The 19,645-nt window shown below is 41.8% G+C and overlaps 1 protein-coding gene across 11 annotated transcripts in view; it reads right to left on the reverse strand.

Annotated features, from left to right (window-relative positions):
- Positions 1–19,645, reverse strand: part of CBFB (core-binding factor subunit beta) — a 76,517-nt gene that overhangs the window by 32,672 nt on the left and 24,200 nt on the right. For 7 of the 11 annotated variants that reach the window (XM_055297982.2, XM_055297980.2, XM_055297983.2 and 4 more), the window contains one exon: positions 2,408–2,524. The exons of the other annotated variants lie outside the window; for them this stretch is intronic. In XM_055297982.2, the coding sequence (XP_055153957.1) occupies positions 2,408–2,524 (117 nt within the window). The remainder of the gene's footprint in view (positions 1–2,407; positions 2,525–19,645) is intronic. 11 annotated transcript variants of the gene reach the window in all.

The raw sequence follows: 19,645 nt of genomic DNA on the forward strand, positions 1-19,645 counted from the left end.
TAATTTAGATCCCTTTATTGATATACTCTACTTGATTAGTCACTGCCATCATAATTTCCTTTAACATTAAAAGGAAAGAATTGTCCTTTAGTTCTTTCAGCATATTTATAACAACTACTTTGAAGTCTTTCTCACTAAGAACCAACATTTGGGCCCCCTCGAAGACAGTTTATATTGCTTGCTTTTTCACCTTTGTGTAAGTCACATTTTCATAGTTGCATGTCTCATAACTTTTTGTTGAAAATTAGGCAGTTTAGATAATATACTGTAGCAACTCTGACTTCTGATCCTTGCTTTCAGCTTGTTGCTGATGTATGTTAGTTTAGTGACTCACCCGGACTAATTCTGAGGAGTCTGTTTTCCTCAGCAGTTCACAGCCTCTGATGTCACTGCTCAGTTTTTCTTTTTTTTTCTTTTTAGAGAAAGGATCTCACTCTGTTGCCCAGGCTGCAGTGCACTGGCATGATCATAGTTCACTGCAGTCTTGAGTTCCTGGACTCAAGCAATACTTCCACCTCAGCCTCCTAAGTAGCTAGGATTACAGACACATGCCACCACACCTGGTTAATTTCTAAAACTATTTGTGGAGATGGGGTCTCACCATGTTGCCCAGGCTGGTCTTTAACTCTTGGGCTCATGTGATCCTGCCATCTTGGCCTCCCTAAATGCTGGGATTATAAGCATAAGCCACTGCACACAGTTGTCTTTTTAAGTCTTGCTTTCTGGGGGGGTTGTTCCTGGATCAGCACAGTTCAGCTGTCAGCCAATGACTGGCCAGAGGTTTTACCCAAACATCCTGAGCCAGCAGACTTCCACCTTTTGCCACTAGACTTGTGCGTAGCTTGGGGAAATGCTTTCAAAGTTCAGGGAGTTTGCCAGTCTACCTTGTGTTCACCCAGGGAAAAGTAGCATGCAAGGGCCTTCTGTGTTCTCTTCAAGAGAGCAGGTGTAAGGCCGGGCGCGGTGGCTCACACCTGTAATCCCAGCACTTTGGGAGGCCGAGATGGGCGGATCACGAGGTCAGGAGATCGAGACCATCCTGGCTAACACAGTGAAACCCCGTCTCTACTAAAAATACAAAAAATTAGCCAGGCACGGTGGTAGGCGCCTGTAGTCCCAGCTACTTGGGAGGCTGAGGCAGGAGAATGGTGTGAACCCAGGAGGCGGAGCTCGCAGTGAGCCGAGATTGCGCCACTGCACTCCAGCCTGGGCGACAGAGCGAGACTCCGCCTCAAAAAAAAAAAAAAAAAAAAAAAAAGAGAGAGCAGGTGTAGCCTTGTACATGCACACAGCTTTCTGGATGACATGAGTGTAATCTTAGTAGGGTCTACTTTACCTATCACTTTCCCTGAAAAATTTCTGGCTGGTCTGCCATTTTGTTGCTTTCTGCAACATTAGCTTTGCCAGATTGTTAGCAAATGAGACCTCTATCATTTTAAACAATATGCCTGGGCATGGATTTTTTTTTTTCCCAAGACCTGCTTTTAATAAAGTCAGCTCTCTTTGACAGGACAACAGATCTACCAGTGCTCATGGCTTACCCTGCCTGCCCAGGGAAGAACCTGAGGGACCACAGAGCTGGGGAACGGGAGCAACTCCTGACTAAAATGCCACAGACTGTCACTGATCTTACTGAGATTCAATAGCTTCCATGAGGCCTTAAATGGGCATGGTTTGTTGTTGTTGTTGTTGTTTTTGAGACAGAGTTTTGTTCTGTTGCCCAGCCTGGAGTGTAGTAGCGCGATCTCGGCTCACCGCAATCTCTGCCTCCTGGGTTCAAGCGATTCTCGTGCCTCAGCCTCCCAAGTAGCTGGGATTACAGGTGTGCACCACCATGCCTGGCTAATTTTTATATTTTTAGTAGAGATGGAGTTTCATCATGTTGGCCAGGCTGGTCTCGAAATCCTGACCTCAAGTCTCAGGTGATCCGTCTGCCTCGGCCTCCCAAAGTGCTGAGATTACAGGTGTGAGCCACCACGTCCAGCTTTTTTTTTTTTTAAACAATTTTTGTGAAGTTTTATCATTGCTTTCTTGGGAGAGGACTTGCTGAGCTCCTCACTCAAGCATTCCAAAAGCACGGCTCCTACATTTTATTTTGAACTGTTTTTTCTTTTTTCCCTATTCATGTTCTAAAGATCAAGAACAAATATTTTAAAGAACTACTTACTGGACTTCGAAGCCCCCACTGAGCAGATACGAATAACCCACGAAATTTAGAACTGCTGAAGAAAAAACTTTCCCAAAATCAGGATCAGAATTTGAGTCAACGTTTTCAGGATTCTTTAATATTGCTTCAACATAATACTTTCTATACTTACTCTTAAAGATTGGGTAAAATAGGTCCCCAGACAAAGGCAAGATTAGGGACTAAAGGGACCATGCTCAATAAAGCCTGATGTCACCCTACCTGGGCTCGCTCCTCATCAAACTCCAGACAGCCCATACCATCCAGTCTTTGGAGATCAATCCAGCCTTTCCAGATAACACAGACTCCATTCAGAATCATGGGAGCCTTCAAATATACCTAAGACACAGAAAAGGATGAAAATAATTGAAAACCATCAGACACATGAAAATAAAAAGATTAAACTTACTTATATAAACTCTGTAGAAAAGATGAATAAAATTATGATTGACTGATTGATTGAGATGGAGTTTCGCTGTGCTCCCTAGGCTGGAATGCAGTGGTATGATCTCAGCTCACTGCAACCTCTGCCTCCCGGGTTCAAGCAATTTTCCCGCCTCAGACTCCCCAATAGCTGGGATTACAGGCGCTCACCATCATGCCTGGCTAATTTTTTTTTGTTGTTGTTTTTTTGTATTTTTAGTAGAGATGGGGTTTCACCATGTTGCCCAGGCTGGTGTTGAACTCCTGAGCTCAGGCAATCTGCCAGCCTTGGCCTCCGAAAGTGCTAGGATTACAGGCGTGAGCTACCATGCCCGGCCAGACACTTTGATTTTAGAATGTTGGGTAGAAAGATGGAAAACAGGCCGGGCGCGGTGGCTCACGCTTGTAATCCCAGCACTTTGGGAGGCCGAGGCGGGTGGATCACGAGGTCAGGAGATCGAGACCACGGTGAAACCCCGTCTCTACTAAAAATACAAAAAATTAGCCGGGCGTGGTGGCGGGCGCCTGTAGTCCCAGCTACTCGGAGAGGCTGAGGCAGGAGAATGGCGTGAACCCGGGAGGCAGAGCTTGCAGTGAGCCGAGATTGCGCCACTGCACTCCAGCCTGGGTGACAGAGCGAGACTCCGTCTCAAAAAAAAAAAAAAAAAAAGAAAGATGGAAAACAATTGGAAGCCACCACCCTCTGAAGACAGCATGCACTGCTTCCCTCAATGTGGGTTCCTGGAGCCATGTAGGATCAGGCTCTTGATACTCCCTTCAGTTTTATAAGCTATCTCATAGATTCCTGATAATTAATCTTTTTTTCTTTTTTTTTGTCTTATTAGCCAGAGTTGATTTCTACTGCTTTTAACCAAAGAACTTTAACTGGTATAATATTTACTATTATATCACATTAAGTAGTATGTGGTTATCTTTAGGTGTCCATAAATAATTCGGAACAAAACACTGCTATCCTTTATATGGGATTTATGAAATTTAATTCAAGCTATTTCACAGTCTTTTATTTATTTATTTTTTACTTTTCCCAATAGGCAAGAGTAAGCTGAATCAGTCTTTTAAATATAGTAGAAAATTTTAAGGTCACAGGGTTTGACTACATGTATGAATCATTTATCTAGAAACTGGTAAGTTAACCCAAAATCTACTTATTTCAGCTCCCTGTTGAAATTATTAAATACTATAACAAAATCAACTAAGACAATAAGGCTAGGCACCAGTGGCTAATGCCTGTTATCCCAGTACTTTGGGAGGCCAAAGTGTGAGGATCACTTGAGGCCAGGAGTTTAAGACCTGCCTGGGCAACATAGACCTCACCTCTAAAAAGTAAAAAAATAAAAATAATGAATAAACTTAACCAAACATCTTGAATTCTTAATAAATGGAAGTGTGTTTATTCCTTACACATAATACCTTTAGATGAGAAATTAGCCAGACTTCGTATTGTATCACATCCAACAAGTATATCTACTTATACATTAGAGAAATATCGAAAATAAGTATCCTAGGATATGGTAATGTCTCACATCACTGACAAATTAAATATGTTCACTATACTTCATGCACTGAGATTTTAAAAAGTACCAATAAATTTTAAAAAGATCTTCAAGACTGCTGAAACCAAAAGTATCTCTCATCTGGTGAACCTTCAGCTTTATGAGAAAACTCCTACATCCTGGCTAGGTGCAGTGGCTGATGCTTGTAATCCCAGCACTTTGGGAGGCCAAGGCGGGCGATCACTTAAGTCAGGAGTTTCAGACCAGCCTGGCCAACATGGCAAAACCCCATCTCTACTGAACATACAAAAATTAGCCAGGCATGGTGGTGCAGAGCTATAATCCCAGCTATTCAGGAGGCTGAGGCAAGAGAATCACTTGAACTCGGGAGGCAGAGATTGCAGCGAGCCGAGATAGTGCCACTGCACTCAGCCTGGGTGACAGAGTGAGATTTGTCTCAAACAAACAAACAAACAACAACAACAACAAAAAAGAAAACTTGTTTTACACTTTCATTAACTTTTCTTCTGAAAAAAACCAAAAAACCAAAAAACCAAAAAAACAACAAAACCCAATTTCTTCACCATACTTTTTCAAGTAAATAAATAACTCTAGGATAAAAATTGCTTTAGGTATACATCATACCCAAATTTAGATCATTTTTGATCACCAAATTAATTCTCATATTGGCTCAAAATACAATTGTTCCCAAGAGTAACTATCCACCCAGAAAGGATGATGCTAATTCTATCATCTGAGGTGAATATTTTATTGTGATAGAAATAAACAATATAAGAGAAATTTATTACAGTTTCTACAATCTTCCCACTCCTAATACCACACTAACCTAATAGTTACTTTGAAAAACATAATTTTAGGGCCGGGCACGGTGGCTCATGCTTGTAATCCCAGCACTTTGGGAGGCTGAGGCGGGTGGATCACAAGATCAGGAGTTTGAGACCAGCCTGGCCAACAAAGTGAAACCCCATCTCTACTAAAAATACAAAAATTAGCTGGGCGTGGTGGCGGGTGCCTGTAATCCCAGGTACTTGGGAGGCTGAGACAGGAGAATCGCTTGAACCCAGGAGGCAGAGGTTGCAGTAAACTGAGATTGCACGACTGCACTCCAGCCTGGGTGACAAAGCTAGACTCTGTCTCAAAAACAAATAAATAAACAAGCAAAACACATAATTTTAGGTCTTCTCTACCTTGTTTAACATGAGTTTCTGAGTAAACCAGCATAGGTTAATATTTACTGCCTTGAACAAGACATTTTTACTGCAGAGGAAGCGGGAATTCTTTAGTGAGTTTTCAAAACTGCAGATTATCAAATATATCTTTACCAACGAGGCTTTTCATTTACCTGCACCAAATTTATTTTCTTTGGGAAATCCAGTGCTTTGTGAGCTAAAATCTGGCATTATTTATTACCTGTTTAATTATATAAAAATTTGTAAAACAGTTTCTCATTTTGAGGAAAAAGCTGGAAGCATCTTTTTTTTTAAAACTCGTATCAGTAGTCTCTTCAGACTCTTGGATTCTTTTTGTTTTTAGAGATGTTTATAAGAATAACTGACTGCCAATAATTATAAATATGATAAAAAAATTTTCTCTGAGATACCTTTAAAATAGTACTTACAGAATTTATACCCTCTGGCTGGCCACAGTGGCTCATGCCTGTAATCCTAGCCCTTTAGGAGGCCGAGGCAGGAGATCATGAGTTCAAGATCAGCCGGGCCAACATGATGAAACCCTGTCTCTACTAGAAATACGAAAATTAGCTGGGCGTGGGTGTGTGTGCCTGTAGCCTCAGCTACTCGGGAGGCTGATGCAGGAGAATTGCTTGAACCCGGGAGGCAGAAGTTGCAGTGAGCTGAGGTCGCACCACTGCATTCTAGCCTGGTAGAATGAGCAAGACTCTGTCTCAAAAAAATTAAAAAAAAAATAAAAATTTACGCTTTCCTGGTACATATTTGTATCATTCCCCTTCACTACTGAACCCAATAATTTCTGCTAAGGGCTGCAATAAACCACATTGAACCAATTTCTACTTATATTGGAAAATAACCAAAATACAAAAGGTTCCATTTCTCCTCCTATTTGGACCAAGGGAAATAGTCTTCAGTTACAACTGAAACCGTTTAACCACACATTTCCTTCTGTTCTGATAAGTGCTCATTCCCTTCCATATGTGCATTTAAAACTCCACCAATGTGCACCAAATCAAACAAGTGACTATGCCGACCTCTGCTCAACCCCTCACAAAACCTAAAAACAATAACCCTTATTTCATCTCAGTGAATCTTGATTTACCATCTCTCATGAAGATTTCCATCCAGAAATCTTCATTAATCTTAAATCCTGTTAGAAGGCTAACAGGGGGACAGAGTAGCATGCACTGGGGATTGTCATCTCACCTATTAGCACATCTCATTATAAATTCTAATCATGGAGACATCTTTTCTAATAGCAAAGTCAACTTTATACCACTTTAATTGGATTTTATATTAGTCATCAATGATTTATATTCTTTAGAACTGAAGATTCCACATTCTCTTAGCTTATTCTTTTTTTAAAAATTATTATTATTTTTGAGACAGAGTCTCACTCTATCTCCTAGGTGGAAGTGCAGTGGCATGATCTCGGCTCACTGCAACCTCTGCCTCCTGGGTTCAAGCGATTCTCCGTCTCAGCCTCCCGAGTGGCTGGGATTACTGGTACACGCCACCACGTCCTGCTAACTTTTCTATTTTTAGTAGAGACTGGGTTTCACCATGTTGGCTGGGCTGGTCTCGAACTCCTGACCTCAGGTGATCTGCCTGCCTTGGCCTCCCAAAGTGCTCGGGTTACAGGTATGAGCCACTGCGCCGGCCAGCTTATTCATATTAATGTCCATAGTCAAAAATATTTTGCTGGCTGGGCGCGGTGGCTCATACCTGTAATCCCAGCACTTTGGGAGGCCAAGGCAGGGCGGATCACCTGAGGTCAGGAGTTCGAAACCAGCCTGGCCAACATGGCGAAACCCTGTCTCTACTAAAAATACAAAAATTAGCCAGGCGTGGTGGTGCGCACCTGTAATCCCAGCTACTCAGGAGGCTGAGGCAGTAGAATCACTTGAACCCGGGAGACGGAGGTTGCAGTGAGCCGAGATCGTGCCATTGCACTCCAGCCTGGTGACAGAGCTAGACTCTGTCTCAAAAAAAAAAAAAAAAAAAAAAAAAAAAAAAAAAAAAAAAAAAAAAAAATTTCCTTATAAAATTACTAAATTTTTTTTTTTTTTTTTTTTTGAGATGGAGTCTTGCTCTGTCGCCCAGGCTGGAGTGCAGTGGTGCAATCTCGGCTCACTGCAAGCTCCGCCTCCCGGGTTCACACCATTCTCCTGCCTCAGCCTCTCCGAGTAGCTGGGACTACAGGCGCCCGCCACCACGCCCGGCTAATTTTTTGTATTTTTAGTAGAGACGGGGTTTCACCGTGGTCTCGATCTCCTGACCTCGTGATCCGCCCGCCTCGGCCTCACAAAGTGCTGGGATTACAAGTGTGACACCGCACCTGGCTAAAATTACTAAATTTTTTAAAAGCCCATTTATTATTTATTTATAAATGTTCTTTCATGACAAAGAAAACCAATGATCTGTTTTGGGAAATTTCTAAATGGTTTCAGAAAATGAGTAAAATTCTTTGTTTTTTGAGATGGAGTTTTGCTCTTAACGTCCAGGCTGGAGTGTAGTGGTGCGATCTCGGCTCACTGCAACCTCCACCTCCCGGGTTCAAGGGATTCTCCTGCCTCAGCCTCCCAAGTATCTGGGATTACAGGCACCTACCACCACGCACCGCTAATTTTTGTATTTTCAGTAGAGACGGCGTTCACCATGTTTGCCAGGCTAGTCTTGAACTCCTGACCTCAGGTGATCCGCCTGCCTCAGCCTCCCAAAGTGCTGGGATTACAAGCGTGAGTCACTGCGCCCAGCCAGAAAATGATGACAATTTTTAATCAAGACTAATGTCTGCAATTGTAATTAAAAATAATATTTAGATGATCCTACTGATTTATTTAGATGTTCTCATTTAAATAAATACAGTTTTATGTGTACATCTTCAAAGTAAATGTTTGGTGCTTTCATGTATTCATGAATACCAAACTTCAAAGTATAAAGAAAATAAAATTCTGTCTCTTAACAGTTTGGCATTTTATAATGTAATTCAATAATGTCATTTAATACACAGTGAAATGCTTCTGTCAAAAAAAAATGTCATTTAGGCACAAAGACAGTTTTTCACTGAAAATGATTCCTTATTTCAAACTTTAAAAAGAAAAGTTATTAGAATATGAACTAGGGATTAAATCCATTGTCCTAGAACAATGAAATATTTTATACAAAATGGATTTAAAATGGGTAAACAGGCCGGGCGCGGTGGCTCACGCTTGTAATCTGTAATCCTAGCACTTTGGGAGGCCGAGGTGGGCGGATCCCGAGGTCAGGAGATCGAGACCATGGTGAAACCTCGTCTCTACTAAAAATACAAAAAATTAGCCGGGCGTGGTGGTGGGCGCCTGTAGCCCCAGCTACTCGGAGAGGCTGAGGCAGGAGAATGGCGTAAACCCGGGAGGCGGAGCTTGCAGTGAGCCGAGATTGCGCCACTGCACTCCAGCCTGGGCGACAGAGCAAGACTCCGTCTCAAAAAAAAAAAAAAAAAAAAATGGGTAAACAGATGCAGCTAACCACACATGAGAAAAACAAGAAAACAGTTTATCTTTCCAAAAGTAAAATATCACAAATATGTTTGAGACTTCACAGCAGGTTAAAAAGTGACTATAGTGTCACATCTTGTGTTCTTCCGGAAAAGCAAGGGAAAAGCTAGTTTAACACAATTTTAATCATCTCAAGCTCTAAATATAAGTATTTGTGATGTTATATTCAATTTAAATTATACATGATATCACCTAATTTTCACATTCTGTAGCTTTAAATTTCCCACCACTCATGCAGTAAAGCTTCAGCAAAAACATGTTTGTACCATCAACTGTGGTATCACCTATACAATGGAATATTATTTGGTCATAAAAAGGAATGAAATGTTTATACACACAACAACACAGAATGAACCTTGAAAACATAATACTAAGTGAATGAAGCTAGAAAAAGGTTACATATTATATGAAATGTCCAGAAAGCTGGCTGGCATAGTGGCTCATGCCTGTAATCCCAGCACTGTGGGAGGCCGAGATGGGCGGATCATCTGAGGTCGGGAGTTCCAGATCAGCCTGACCAACACGGAGAAACCCCATCTCTACTAAAAATACAAAATTAGCTGAGAGTGGTGGCACATGCCTGTAACCCCAGCTACTCGGGAGGCTGAGGCAGGAGAATCATTTGAACCCGGGAGGCGGAGGTTGCAGTGAACCAAGATCGTGCCATTGCACTCCAGCCTGGGCAACAAGAATGAAACTCCGTCTCAAAAAAACAAACAAAAACAAAAAACCCCCCAGAAACGTCCAGAAAGCTAAATCTAGAGCAACAGAGCGACAGGAAGGAGATAAGTAGTTGCCAGGGGCACAGGAGAGTGGCAAATGGGGAGTAATTGCTACTATGTATGGGATTTCTTTACGGTGTGATGAAAATGTTTTGAAATTAAATGGTAATGATGGTTGCAGAACTCTGAATGTACTAAAAATCAATGAATTGTACACTCTAAAAGAGTGAATTTTATGGTATGTGAATTATATCTCAATGAGCTGTCATTTTTAAAATTTGCTGCCAGGAGTGGTGGCTCACGCCTGTAATCTTAGCACACTTTGGGAGGCCACGGTGGGAGGACTGCTTGAGCTCAGGAGTTTGAGACCAGCCAGGGCAACATAGTGAGGCCTCATCTCTACAAAAATTTTAAAAAATTAGCCAGGTGTGGTGTCACACAAATGCAGTCCCCGCTACTCTCTGCAGACTGAGGTGGGAGGATCACCTAAGCCCAGGAAGTTGAGGCTGCAGTGAGCCATGATCGTGCCACTGCACTCCAGAGTGGGCTACAGAGTGAAACTGTCTCAAAAAAAAAAAAAAAAAAAAAAGAAGAAAGAAAGAAAGAAAAAATAAATTAAAAGTCTGCAACAATTTTTATCTGCTACATATAAGTGACATCTATGAGATATCCAAATCAAGATTTTGAGGAGGCAGTTACATAGGGGATTCCAGCATTCTGAGAATAGATCCAGGCTGTTATAAATCTGGCAGCCATCAATAATACCATAGTATTTAAACCCAGAGGAAAGGAAGAGATCCCCGGAGCAAGCAGGGGAAAAGAAGGAGACCCAGGAAGAATCTGGAGGAAGTCCAACTTTTAGATGCTGGGTAGAAGAAAAAACCCCAGCAGGGCAGGCTATGAACAGCCAGTTAAGAAACCTGAAGGAGGGCAGGCTAAAGGTTGTTACAGGCCCCATTTAAAATTTCCCCTTTGTTGGCTGCATTAGATGGAGTTCAGAAAACCTACAGGGGTTTGGGCTTACAGATATGTTTCAAGAAGACCAGAAACTTCTCTGTGCAAAAATGTATGTGTTTGAGCCCATGTGCATTTTTCTAATGAAGTCCATTGCTTTCATCAGATGCTCCAAAGGGGTGTGCAAGGCAAAATGGATTCAATTATGATAGAAAAACTCCATTCTTCCCTTTCTCTCATAGACACAAAGATCTTTCTAATACAGAGCCTGAGATGGTAAATGTTCTTCTTTTAGTAAATGAACCAAATTTAAGTAGCTAAATATTACTAATCCTGTGTTTTGAAATTTAAGTATCAAAGGAAGAACCTAAGTCTACTTCTCATGTATTAACCTGTACAAATAGTTGAGAGTCTGGAAGCTACTTATTCTATGAATATCTAAATTTGGAATAAGCAGTGGCATCCTTACCTGTCTTTTCCTCTACAATACTATATAACTTACAGAAAAGATCATAGTTTCTAGGTAGCCGAGATGAGAGAGACAAAGGTACAAAGGGATGGCAGAGTTCCCTTTTTTGAGTGATTCTAAAGAAGAGAATTTCAAGGCAATTAAAACAGAGTAACTATAGATTTGCAAACAAGACCCCCATGCACATCAGTACTGAGCCATAAAATCAATACACACAGAAACCAAGTGTCAAAGCTATTGACAAAAGCAAGAAGCTGAAACTTCACTGTCAAAAAATCCCTTTCGATTGGAAAGGATATCTCGATTCTCTGTAATAAGTTGTTAGAGCTTAAACACTTGTGGCTGTAGTCTATAAATTGATGTATTAAGAAAACGTAAGAGGGTGTGATCATTCATCACTCCTTAGGTTCTCAGTAAATATTTAAATACTGATTAATAGAAGAACAGAAAACAGCTAGAATCCAGAATTTTTTTCTTGTAAGTTTCCTATAATAATTTCCATTTGAAAAGATCCACCTATTCCACAAATGTTTATTATCTGTTAACTATGTGCAGGAAATGTTTATAAGGGCAGTAGGGATATATGATGAGTTAAAAAAAAGATTTATTTCACCCACCCAAAAAGAGATTTCAGCACTACAATAGCTCTGCTCATTAAGTTAAAGTTTTTAATGAGGAAGAGCTGAATATATAAAAAAAGAACTGTAGGTCGGGCGTGGTAGTTCATGCCTGTGATCCCAGCACTTTGGAAGGCTGAGGCGGGTGGATCACCTGAGGTCAGGAGTTGGAGACCAACCTGGCCAACATGGTGAAATCTGATCAATGCTAAAAATACAAAAATTAGTTGGACATGGTGGCGCGCACCTGTAATCCCAGCTACTCAGGAGGCTGAGGCAGGAGAATCACTTGAACCCAGGAGGCAGAAGTTGCAGTGAGCCAAGATGGTGCCACTGCACTCCAGCCTGGGCGACGGAGCAAGACTCCATCTCCAAAAAAAAAACACAACAACAACAAAAAAACGATTTGAGTAACTGGTGTGATGTCATATTCATGAATGGAAAGACTACAAATGACAATTTATCCCAAAGTAATCTTTAACGAAATTCCAATGAAATACGTGAAATATCAAAATAATGTTTTTTAGAATTTGGGAAGTCTACAGTTCACATAAAAGAATCAGGCCATCCATGAAAAATTAGAGAAAGAATAATCTTTTGTCCTTTCAGATATTAAAACACATAACACAATCAATAAATATATAGGAATGCTGTGGCAGTCAGCTACAACTTAATGGAACAAAACCAAAAATTTCAAAAATGAAACCAAGTATATAAATACTTAATTTATGAAAAAGGCAACACTTAAAATAAATAGTAAAAGGATATTTTATTTAACCAATGGAGTTGAAAAAACTGGCTAACCTTGTGGAAAAGAATAGTTTAGAACAAAATTAACATAACTAACCAAAAATTATGAAAAAAGTTCACTAACAAATATATTAAATCAGAACAAGATAACTATTTTAAAACAAATATTAAAATAAATTGAAAAACATTTTAACAACATGTATCAGGAGGGAAAACAGGTTATATTACATTGTCGGGGGAGGGTAAACTGGCTAATGATTTTGGGAAGGCAGTTTGGGGGAATAAGAGTGCATTTTCCTTTGACCCAGCAATGCCACGTCTGTGAATGTAGCCTAAAACTTAATCAAAGATGTACAGGAAATATTCTGTTGCAAGAATGATCATTCTCAAGGGATTTTTGTAAATAATGGCAAATGATCAGAAATAACCTAGACGCCCAATGATAATGAGCTGAATAAATAAACTTCCAAATTGAACACTGACCTTTAAAAAGCCTGCTAGAGGCTAGGGGCGCTGGCTCACGCCTGTAATCTGTGCGCTTTGGGAGGCCGAGGCGGGCGGATCATCTGAGGTCAGAAGTTCGAGACCAGCCTGGCCAACACGGTGAAACCCCGTCTCTACTAAAAATACAAAAATTAGCCAGGCATGGTGGCAGGCACCTGTAATCCCACCAACTTGGAGGCTGAGAAAAGAGAATTGCTTGAATCCAGGAGGCAAAGGTTGCAGTGAGCCAAGATTGCACCACTGCACCCCAGCCTGGGTGAAAGAGTGAGACTCCATCTCAAAAATAAAAAGCCTGCTAGAGGCCGGGCATGGTGGCTCACGCCTGTAATCCTGCACTTTGGGAGGCTAAGACGGGCAGATCACGAGGTCAAGAGATCGAGACCATCCTGGCCAACATGGTGAAACCCCGTTTCTACTAAAAATACAAATTAGCTGGGTGTGGTGCCACGCGGCTGTAGTCCCAGCTACTCAGGAGGCTGAGGCAGGAGACCTGCTCGAATCCGGGAAGCCAAAGTTGCAGTGAGCTGAGATCATGGCACCGCACTCCAACCTGGTGACAGAGCGAGACTCTGTCTTTAAAAAAAAAAAAAAAAAAAAAAAAGCCTGCTAGAATCCAGGCAGGTCTGCTGATCCTTGACCACCAAAAACAAGCATCCCTCACCACCAAAAACAAGCATGTTACACGGGATGTTTACATTATGCTGTTAATGGGAAAAAAACACAGTAAAATACTAGGTAAAGAAAACCATTAAGCCTACACACACACACACACACACACATACACACACACACACGACTTGCCATTGTTATACTCTATCAAATCTACATGAACACTGAATTAGTGAACACTAAACCACTGTACCTAGGGGAAATGCAGAGGTAGGTTCCTTCTAGCCTAACATCTTCCTCAACTGATCAAGACATAATCTTGTTTTATGTATGCTTCTGTTCAGACATCGTCTTCAATATATATTGCTGATTCACTAACACTGAACTCAACGGCCGACAGCACTGTAACTCATGACTGAAGGGAACTTATCTAACATATACATTTTCTCCATAAGGCACATTACAGCCGTCTTGCATTTAAGGAATACTAGACAGCACTTTAACATTATGCTTGTGGGCCATTTTAAACAGTGAAATCACCAACAAAAAGCACAAAATGAATAGACCTCGAAAAAGACACATATTTACAGTATGAAAGCTGAGACAAGAAGAAGGCAGCGCACCACTTTTGTTCTACCTCAACTGGGAACATGCTCTGAATGTTACTCATTTTTTTGCTACTCTGTGTAAGTTTGCAAATGGCTACCAATGATCCTCATTCTTTGTGGATTCTGTACCTGCAAATTCATCCACTACAATTTCTTTGTAAACTCAAACTCAATACTCACAGTGCTTTCACAGTGATTCACAAATATGCCCATGTGTATTGCATTGCACTGCATTGTATTTCACTCTGTCACCCACCCAGGCTGGAATGTCATGGTGCAATCGTGGCTCACTGCAACCTCAACTTGCTGCCTCTCAAGTAGCTGGGACTACAGTTGCATGCTACCATGCCAGCTAATTTTTAAATTTTTTGTAGGGACAGTGGTCTCACTATGTTGTCCAGGCTGGTCTTGAACTCCTGGACTCAAGCAATCCTCCCACCTTGGCCTCCCAAAATGCAGAGATTATAGGCGTGAGCCACCATACCTAGCTATATATGTTTTGGGTTTTTTTTTTGAGACGGAGTCTTGCTCTGTCGTCCAGGCTGGAGTGCAGTGGTGCAACCTTGGCTCACTGGAACCTGTGCCTCTCAGGTTCAAGTGATTCTCCTGGTTCATCCTCCTGAGCAGCTGGGACTACAGGCACCCACCACCACACCCAGCTAATTTTTGTATTTTTAGTAAAGATGGGATTCACCATGTTGGCCAGGCTGGTCTTGAATTCCTGACCTCAGGTGATCCTCCCACTTCGGCCTCCCAAAGTGCTGGGATTACAGGTGTGAGCCACTGTGCTCGGCCATGTATTTATTTTTAAAAGAAAGAAAATATTATCCACTATGCTAACCTCAAGACAGCATGGGAAGAGTGAAAACAAAATGTGCTTTGGAATAAAAAAAAATGTGAGTTTAAATTCTAGCTCTATTAAATGTGTCTGGGGCAAAGATTTCTTACATATAAAAAAATTGGGCTAAATAATACTCCTTCATAGGTGATGATAAAAATTAGACAAGTCAATATACAGAAAACTTATAAAACATAGAGAACATCACAGCAACACTGACAGTAATTTCTTTCCAAAGGAGAGATGCTGTTTTTTCCCTGACAATGAAGAGTTGTTCCTACCCACAGACCAACAAATCAGCCAACAGTAATACTGGGATGGCCATAGGCAACCAAGAAAACAAGATATTCCACTGAAGAAGTATGCACCCTGTCGTTTGCTGTAATCATTTCTGTAGTCTATTCAACAGATTCCTTTAGAAGATACTTGGTTCTGACTCATCCTCCTTTAGCCGCATATACCTCCCTGTTCATAAATGGACAGTCAGCTGCTCAACTGCCAGATAATCTCTACAGTCATTCAATCTTGTTTGCCTCTGAATCATAACTGGGTTGCGTGTATGTGTAAAAATAGCTTCTTCTATAGTGATTTAATGTAATGTACTGATCTTCTTACAGTTCAAAAGAGAAATCATAAAATGAAAAACTAAAGAAAGTGTCTGGAGGCCGGGTGCGGTGGCTCACACCTGTAATCCCAGCACTCTGAGAGGCCAAGGCAGACGGATCACGAGGTCAGAAGATCAAGACCATCCTGGCTAACATGGTGAAACCCCATCTCTACTAAAAAAATACAAAAAAATCAGTCGGGCGTGGTGGCAGGCACCTACTCAGTAGGCTGAGGCAGGAAAATAGCGTGAACCCGGGAGGCAGAGCTTGCAGTGAGCCGAGATGCACCACTGCACTCCAGCCTGGGCGACAGAGTGCGACTCTGTCTCAAAAAAAAAAAAAAAAAGTGTCTGGAATTCAATAGATTTAATAGACTGTGTGTGTATACACATATAAATACATATTCAATAAATGGATACTAAACTCAGACTTTTGTCAAGAATTAGACATTCCGAAGTCATAAAAATGTATTAACTTGTCACCAATATGCTCTCCACATAATTATTTTAATTTGGTTTCACTGTATTTCTCTTTTCTTAAATGAAAAGCTGAGCCAAGATAAATTCTGACTTTCACACTTCAGTTGTAGCCCCCATTTCCTCTGAAGTGATGTAAAGTGGTAAAAATCTACCAGCTAGATTCTCAGATAAAATGCACCCAATAAACAAGAAGAGGATACTAACAAAAAAGGAACATTTGTAGCACACACAAAAAAGAGCTCTCGGTGAAACACTGTCTCTACTAAAAAAAAAAAAAAAAAAAAAAAAACAAAAAATTAGCCGGGCGTGGTGGTGGGCACCTTTAGTCCCAGCTACGCTTGGGAGGCTGAGGCAGGAGAATGGCGTGAACGCGGGAGGCAGAGCTTGCAGTGAGCCGAGATCGCGCCACTGCACTCCAGCCTGGGTGACAGAGCAAGACTCCGTCTCGAAACAGACAAACAAAAAGCTCTATTGAAATATGATAGTAGAAATTAAGACCCAATATAAGACTTTGAAGATAAAGTAGAGGAAATCTTCTGGAAGGCAGACCAAAAAGACAAAAGAGACAGTAAGAAAATAAGGTAACAGGATTATTTCTGTGGGTCTAACATCCAAATAGTAGGTGTTCCAGAAAAGAATAGAAAAAATATAAGGAAGGAAGTCATCAATTAATATAAGAAAATTTCCTTACGAAGGACACAGCTGCCATACTGTAAAGGGCTGGCAAGTACCCTGCACAAGGAATGACTGTGGACCGACACTAGGTTACATCATAGATAAATACCAAAACATGGAGACAAAGATTTTACAAACTTCCAAAGACGGGGGAAATTGGTCACAAACAGATCAGGAAACAGAATGACTTCAGAGATTTTCAACTGCAACATTTAAACCAAGACAATGAAACAAGGCCTTCTTAATGAAAATAATCTCTAACCTCAAGCTCTAGAACAAGACAAATTTACAATAAAGTATGGTAGAATAAAGACACTTCAAACATGCAAGAACTCTGTTATCCACGAAGAGACCATAAACCAAGAAACAGACAGAAAAACCGAAAAAGAAACAAAAACAAAAAAACAAAAAAAGAAGCCCTTCACAGCAGAGGATGAACACAGAAGCCAGTATGAAAGCAGTGCACTGGATATAGAGGACAATCAGTCTAGACTGAAGAGATGGATGTTCTGAGGATGGTCATCACCAAGATCCTGAGGGCAAAATGCTCATATATAAGCCATTCCCACTGCTGGGACCAGCTAAGGACACTCATTTGAGCTGACAAAGGTGATGTGCTTTGACTTACTCCTGTGAAAAGAAGGTAGCTCTGGAATGAGACATCAATTTTGACAAAAGAATTAAAAAAAAAAAAAAAAAAAAAGGATAAAAGAAGATAGGTTGGCCGGGTGCGGTGGCTCACGCTTGTAATCCCAGCACTTTGGGAGGCTGAGGCGGGCGGATCACGAGGTCAGGAGATCGAGACCATCCTGGCTAACATGGTGAAACCCCGTCTCTACTAAAAATACAAAAAATTAGCCGGGCGCGGTGGCGGGCGCCTGTAGTCCCAGCTGCTCGGGAGGCTGAGGCAGGAAAATGGCGTGAACCCAGGAGGCAGAGCTTGCAGTGAGCCGAGACCGAGATAGTGCCACTGCAGTCTGGCCTGGGCGAAAGAGCGAGACTCCGTCTCAAAAAAAAAAAAAAAAAAAAAAAAGGTAGGTCATGGTGAGCCTAGAAGCAGAAAATACCAGAGCAGCTGACTCCCTCTGACTATATTCCTCCAGATCTCTGGCACACGGTGAGCAATGGTTTCACAGTGTGCCAGATGCCCTAACTCCAGTGTGAGCCCTAGGTTTCCCATAATCCACTCATGACTGTGCTCACAAGCTTCCCCAGGGAGGCTCTAAAAATTCACAGGGAAGCTGAATCCAGACTTGACTCTAAGATTCTGTTCAGCTCATCTTCTAGGAGCTGCATCTGAAAGTGACATTAGAAGGCCGGGTGCGGTGGTTCACGCCTGTAATCCCAGCACTTTGGGAGGCCGAGGAGGGTGGATGACAAGGTCAGGAGATGGAGACCAGCCTGGCTAACACGGTGAAACCCTGTCTCTACTAAAAATACAAAAAATTAGCTGGGTGTGGTGGTGGCGGGTGCCTGTAGTCCCAGCTACTCGGGAGGCTGAGGAAGGAGAATGGCGTGAACCCGGGAGGCGGAGCTTGCAGTGAGCCAAGATCGCGCCACTGCACTCCAACCTGGGTGACAGAGCAAGACTCCTCTCACAAAAAAAAAAAAAAAAAAGTGACATTAGAGTCCTTTGTTTACACTGCCCTGAAGTGTGTGCTTCATATTTTCATTTTTTTAAAACTGAACAATGCATTATTTAGAGACATATGCACAGGAAATAAAATGACAAAGAAAACTAAGGGAACAAATACATCAATCAGGATAGTGATTATTTTGTAGGGGGAGACGGGTTGAGGAAAAGAACTGTAGGCCGGGCGTGGTGGCTCACGCTTGTAATCCCAGCACTTTGGGAGGCGGGTGGATCACGAGGTCAGGAGATCGAGACCATGGTGAAACCCCGTCTCTACTAAAAATACAAAAAAATTAGCCGGGTGTGGTGGCAGGCGCCTGTAGTCCCAGCTACTTGGAGAGGCTGAGGCAGGAGAATGGCGTGAACCCGGGAGGCGGAGCTTGCAGTGAGCCGAGATTGCGCCACTGCACTCCAGCCTGGGCGACAGAGCGACACTCCGTCTCAAAAAAAAAAAAAAAAAAAAAGAACTGTAAAGTTTTCTTTTTTCTTTTTTTTTTTTTGAGATAGCATCTTGCTCTGTGGTATGAACACAGCTCACTGCAGCCTTGATTTCCAGGACTCAAGGGATCCTCCTGCCTCAGCCTCCCAAGTAGCTGGGACTACAGGCCTGTATCACGACACCTGGCTAATTATTTTATTTTTTTGTAGAGATGGGGTCTCACTTTGTTGCCCAGGCTGGTCTGTAACTCCTGGGCTCAAGCAATCCTCCCTCCTTAGCCTCTCAAAGTGCTGCAATTATAGGTGTGAGCCACCATACCTGGCCAACTGTGGAGGCAGTACTGTTCAATAGAAATATATAATGTGAATCACAAATGCAAGCCACATATGTAACTATAAATTGTCTAGCAGGCATTTTTTTTTTTTTTTAAGAGACAGGGTCTCCCTCCTTCCCCCAGGTTGGATTGCAGTGGCACCACCACAGCTCACTACAGCCTTGAACTCCTGGGCTCAAGCAAACCTCCCACTTCAGCCTCTCCAGGAGCTAGGACTACAGATACACCCCACTATGCCCAGTCACTTAAAAAATGTTTTTATTTTGTAATGACGGGGTCTCACTATGTTGACCAGGCTGGTCTCGGACTCCTGGCTTCATGCAATCTTCCCACCTTGGCCTCCCAAAGTGCTGGGATTACCAGGTATGAGCAACTGCACTCAGCCCAGTAGGTATTTTTTAAAAAGTAAAAAGAGGTGAAATTAATCTTAATAATGTTACTTAACTCAAAACATCTAAAATTTTCAACATGGTATCAAGCAAGCAATATCTTGGGTCAGGCACAGTAGCTCACGCCTGCAATCCCAGCACTTTGGGA

Source organism: Symphalangus syndactylus, chromosome 11 (assembly GCF_028878055.3).
Source record: "Symphalangus syndactylus isolate Jambi chromosome 11, NHGRI_mSymSyn1-v2.1_pri, whole genome shotgun sequence".
NCBI lineage: Eukaryota > Metazoa > Chordata > Mammalia > Primates > Hylobatidae > Symphalangus > Symphalangus syndactylus.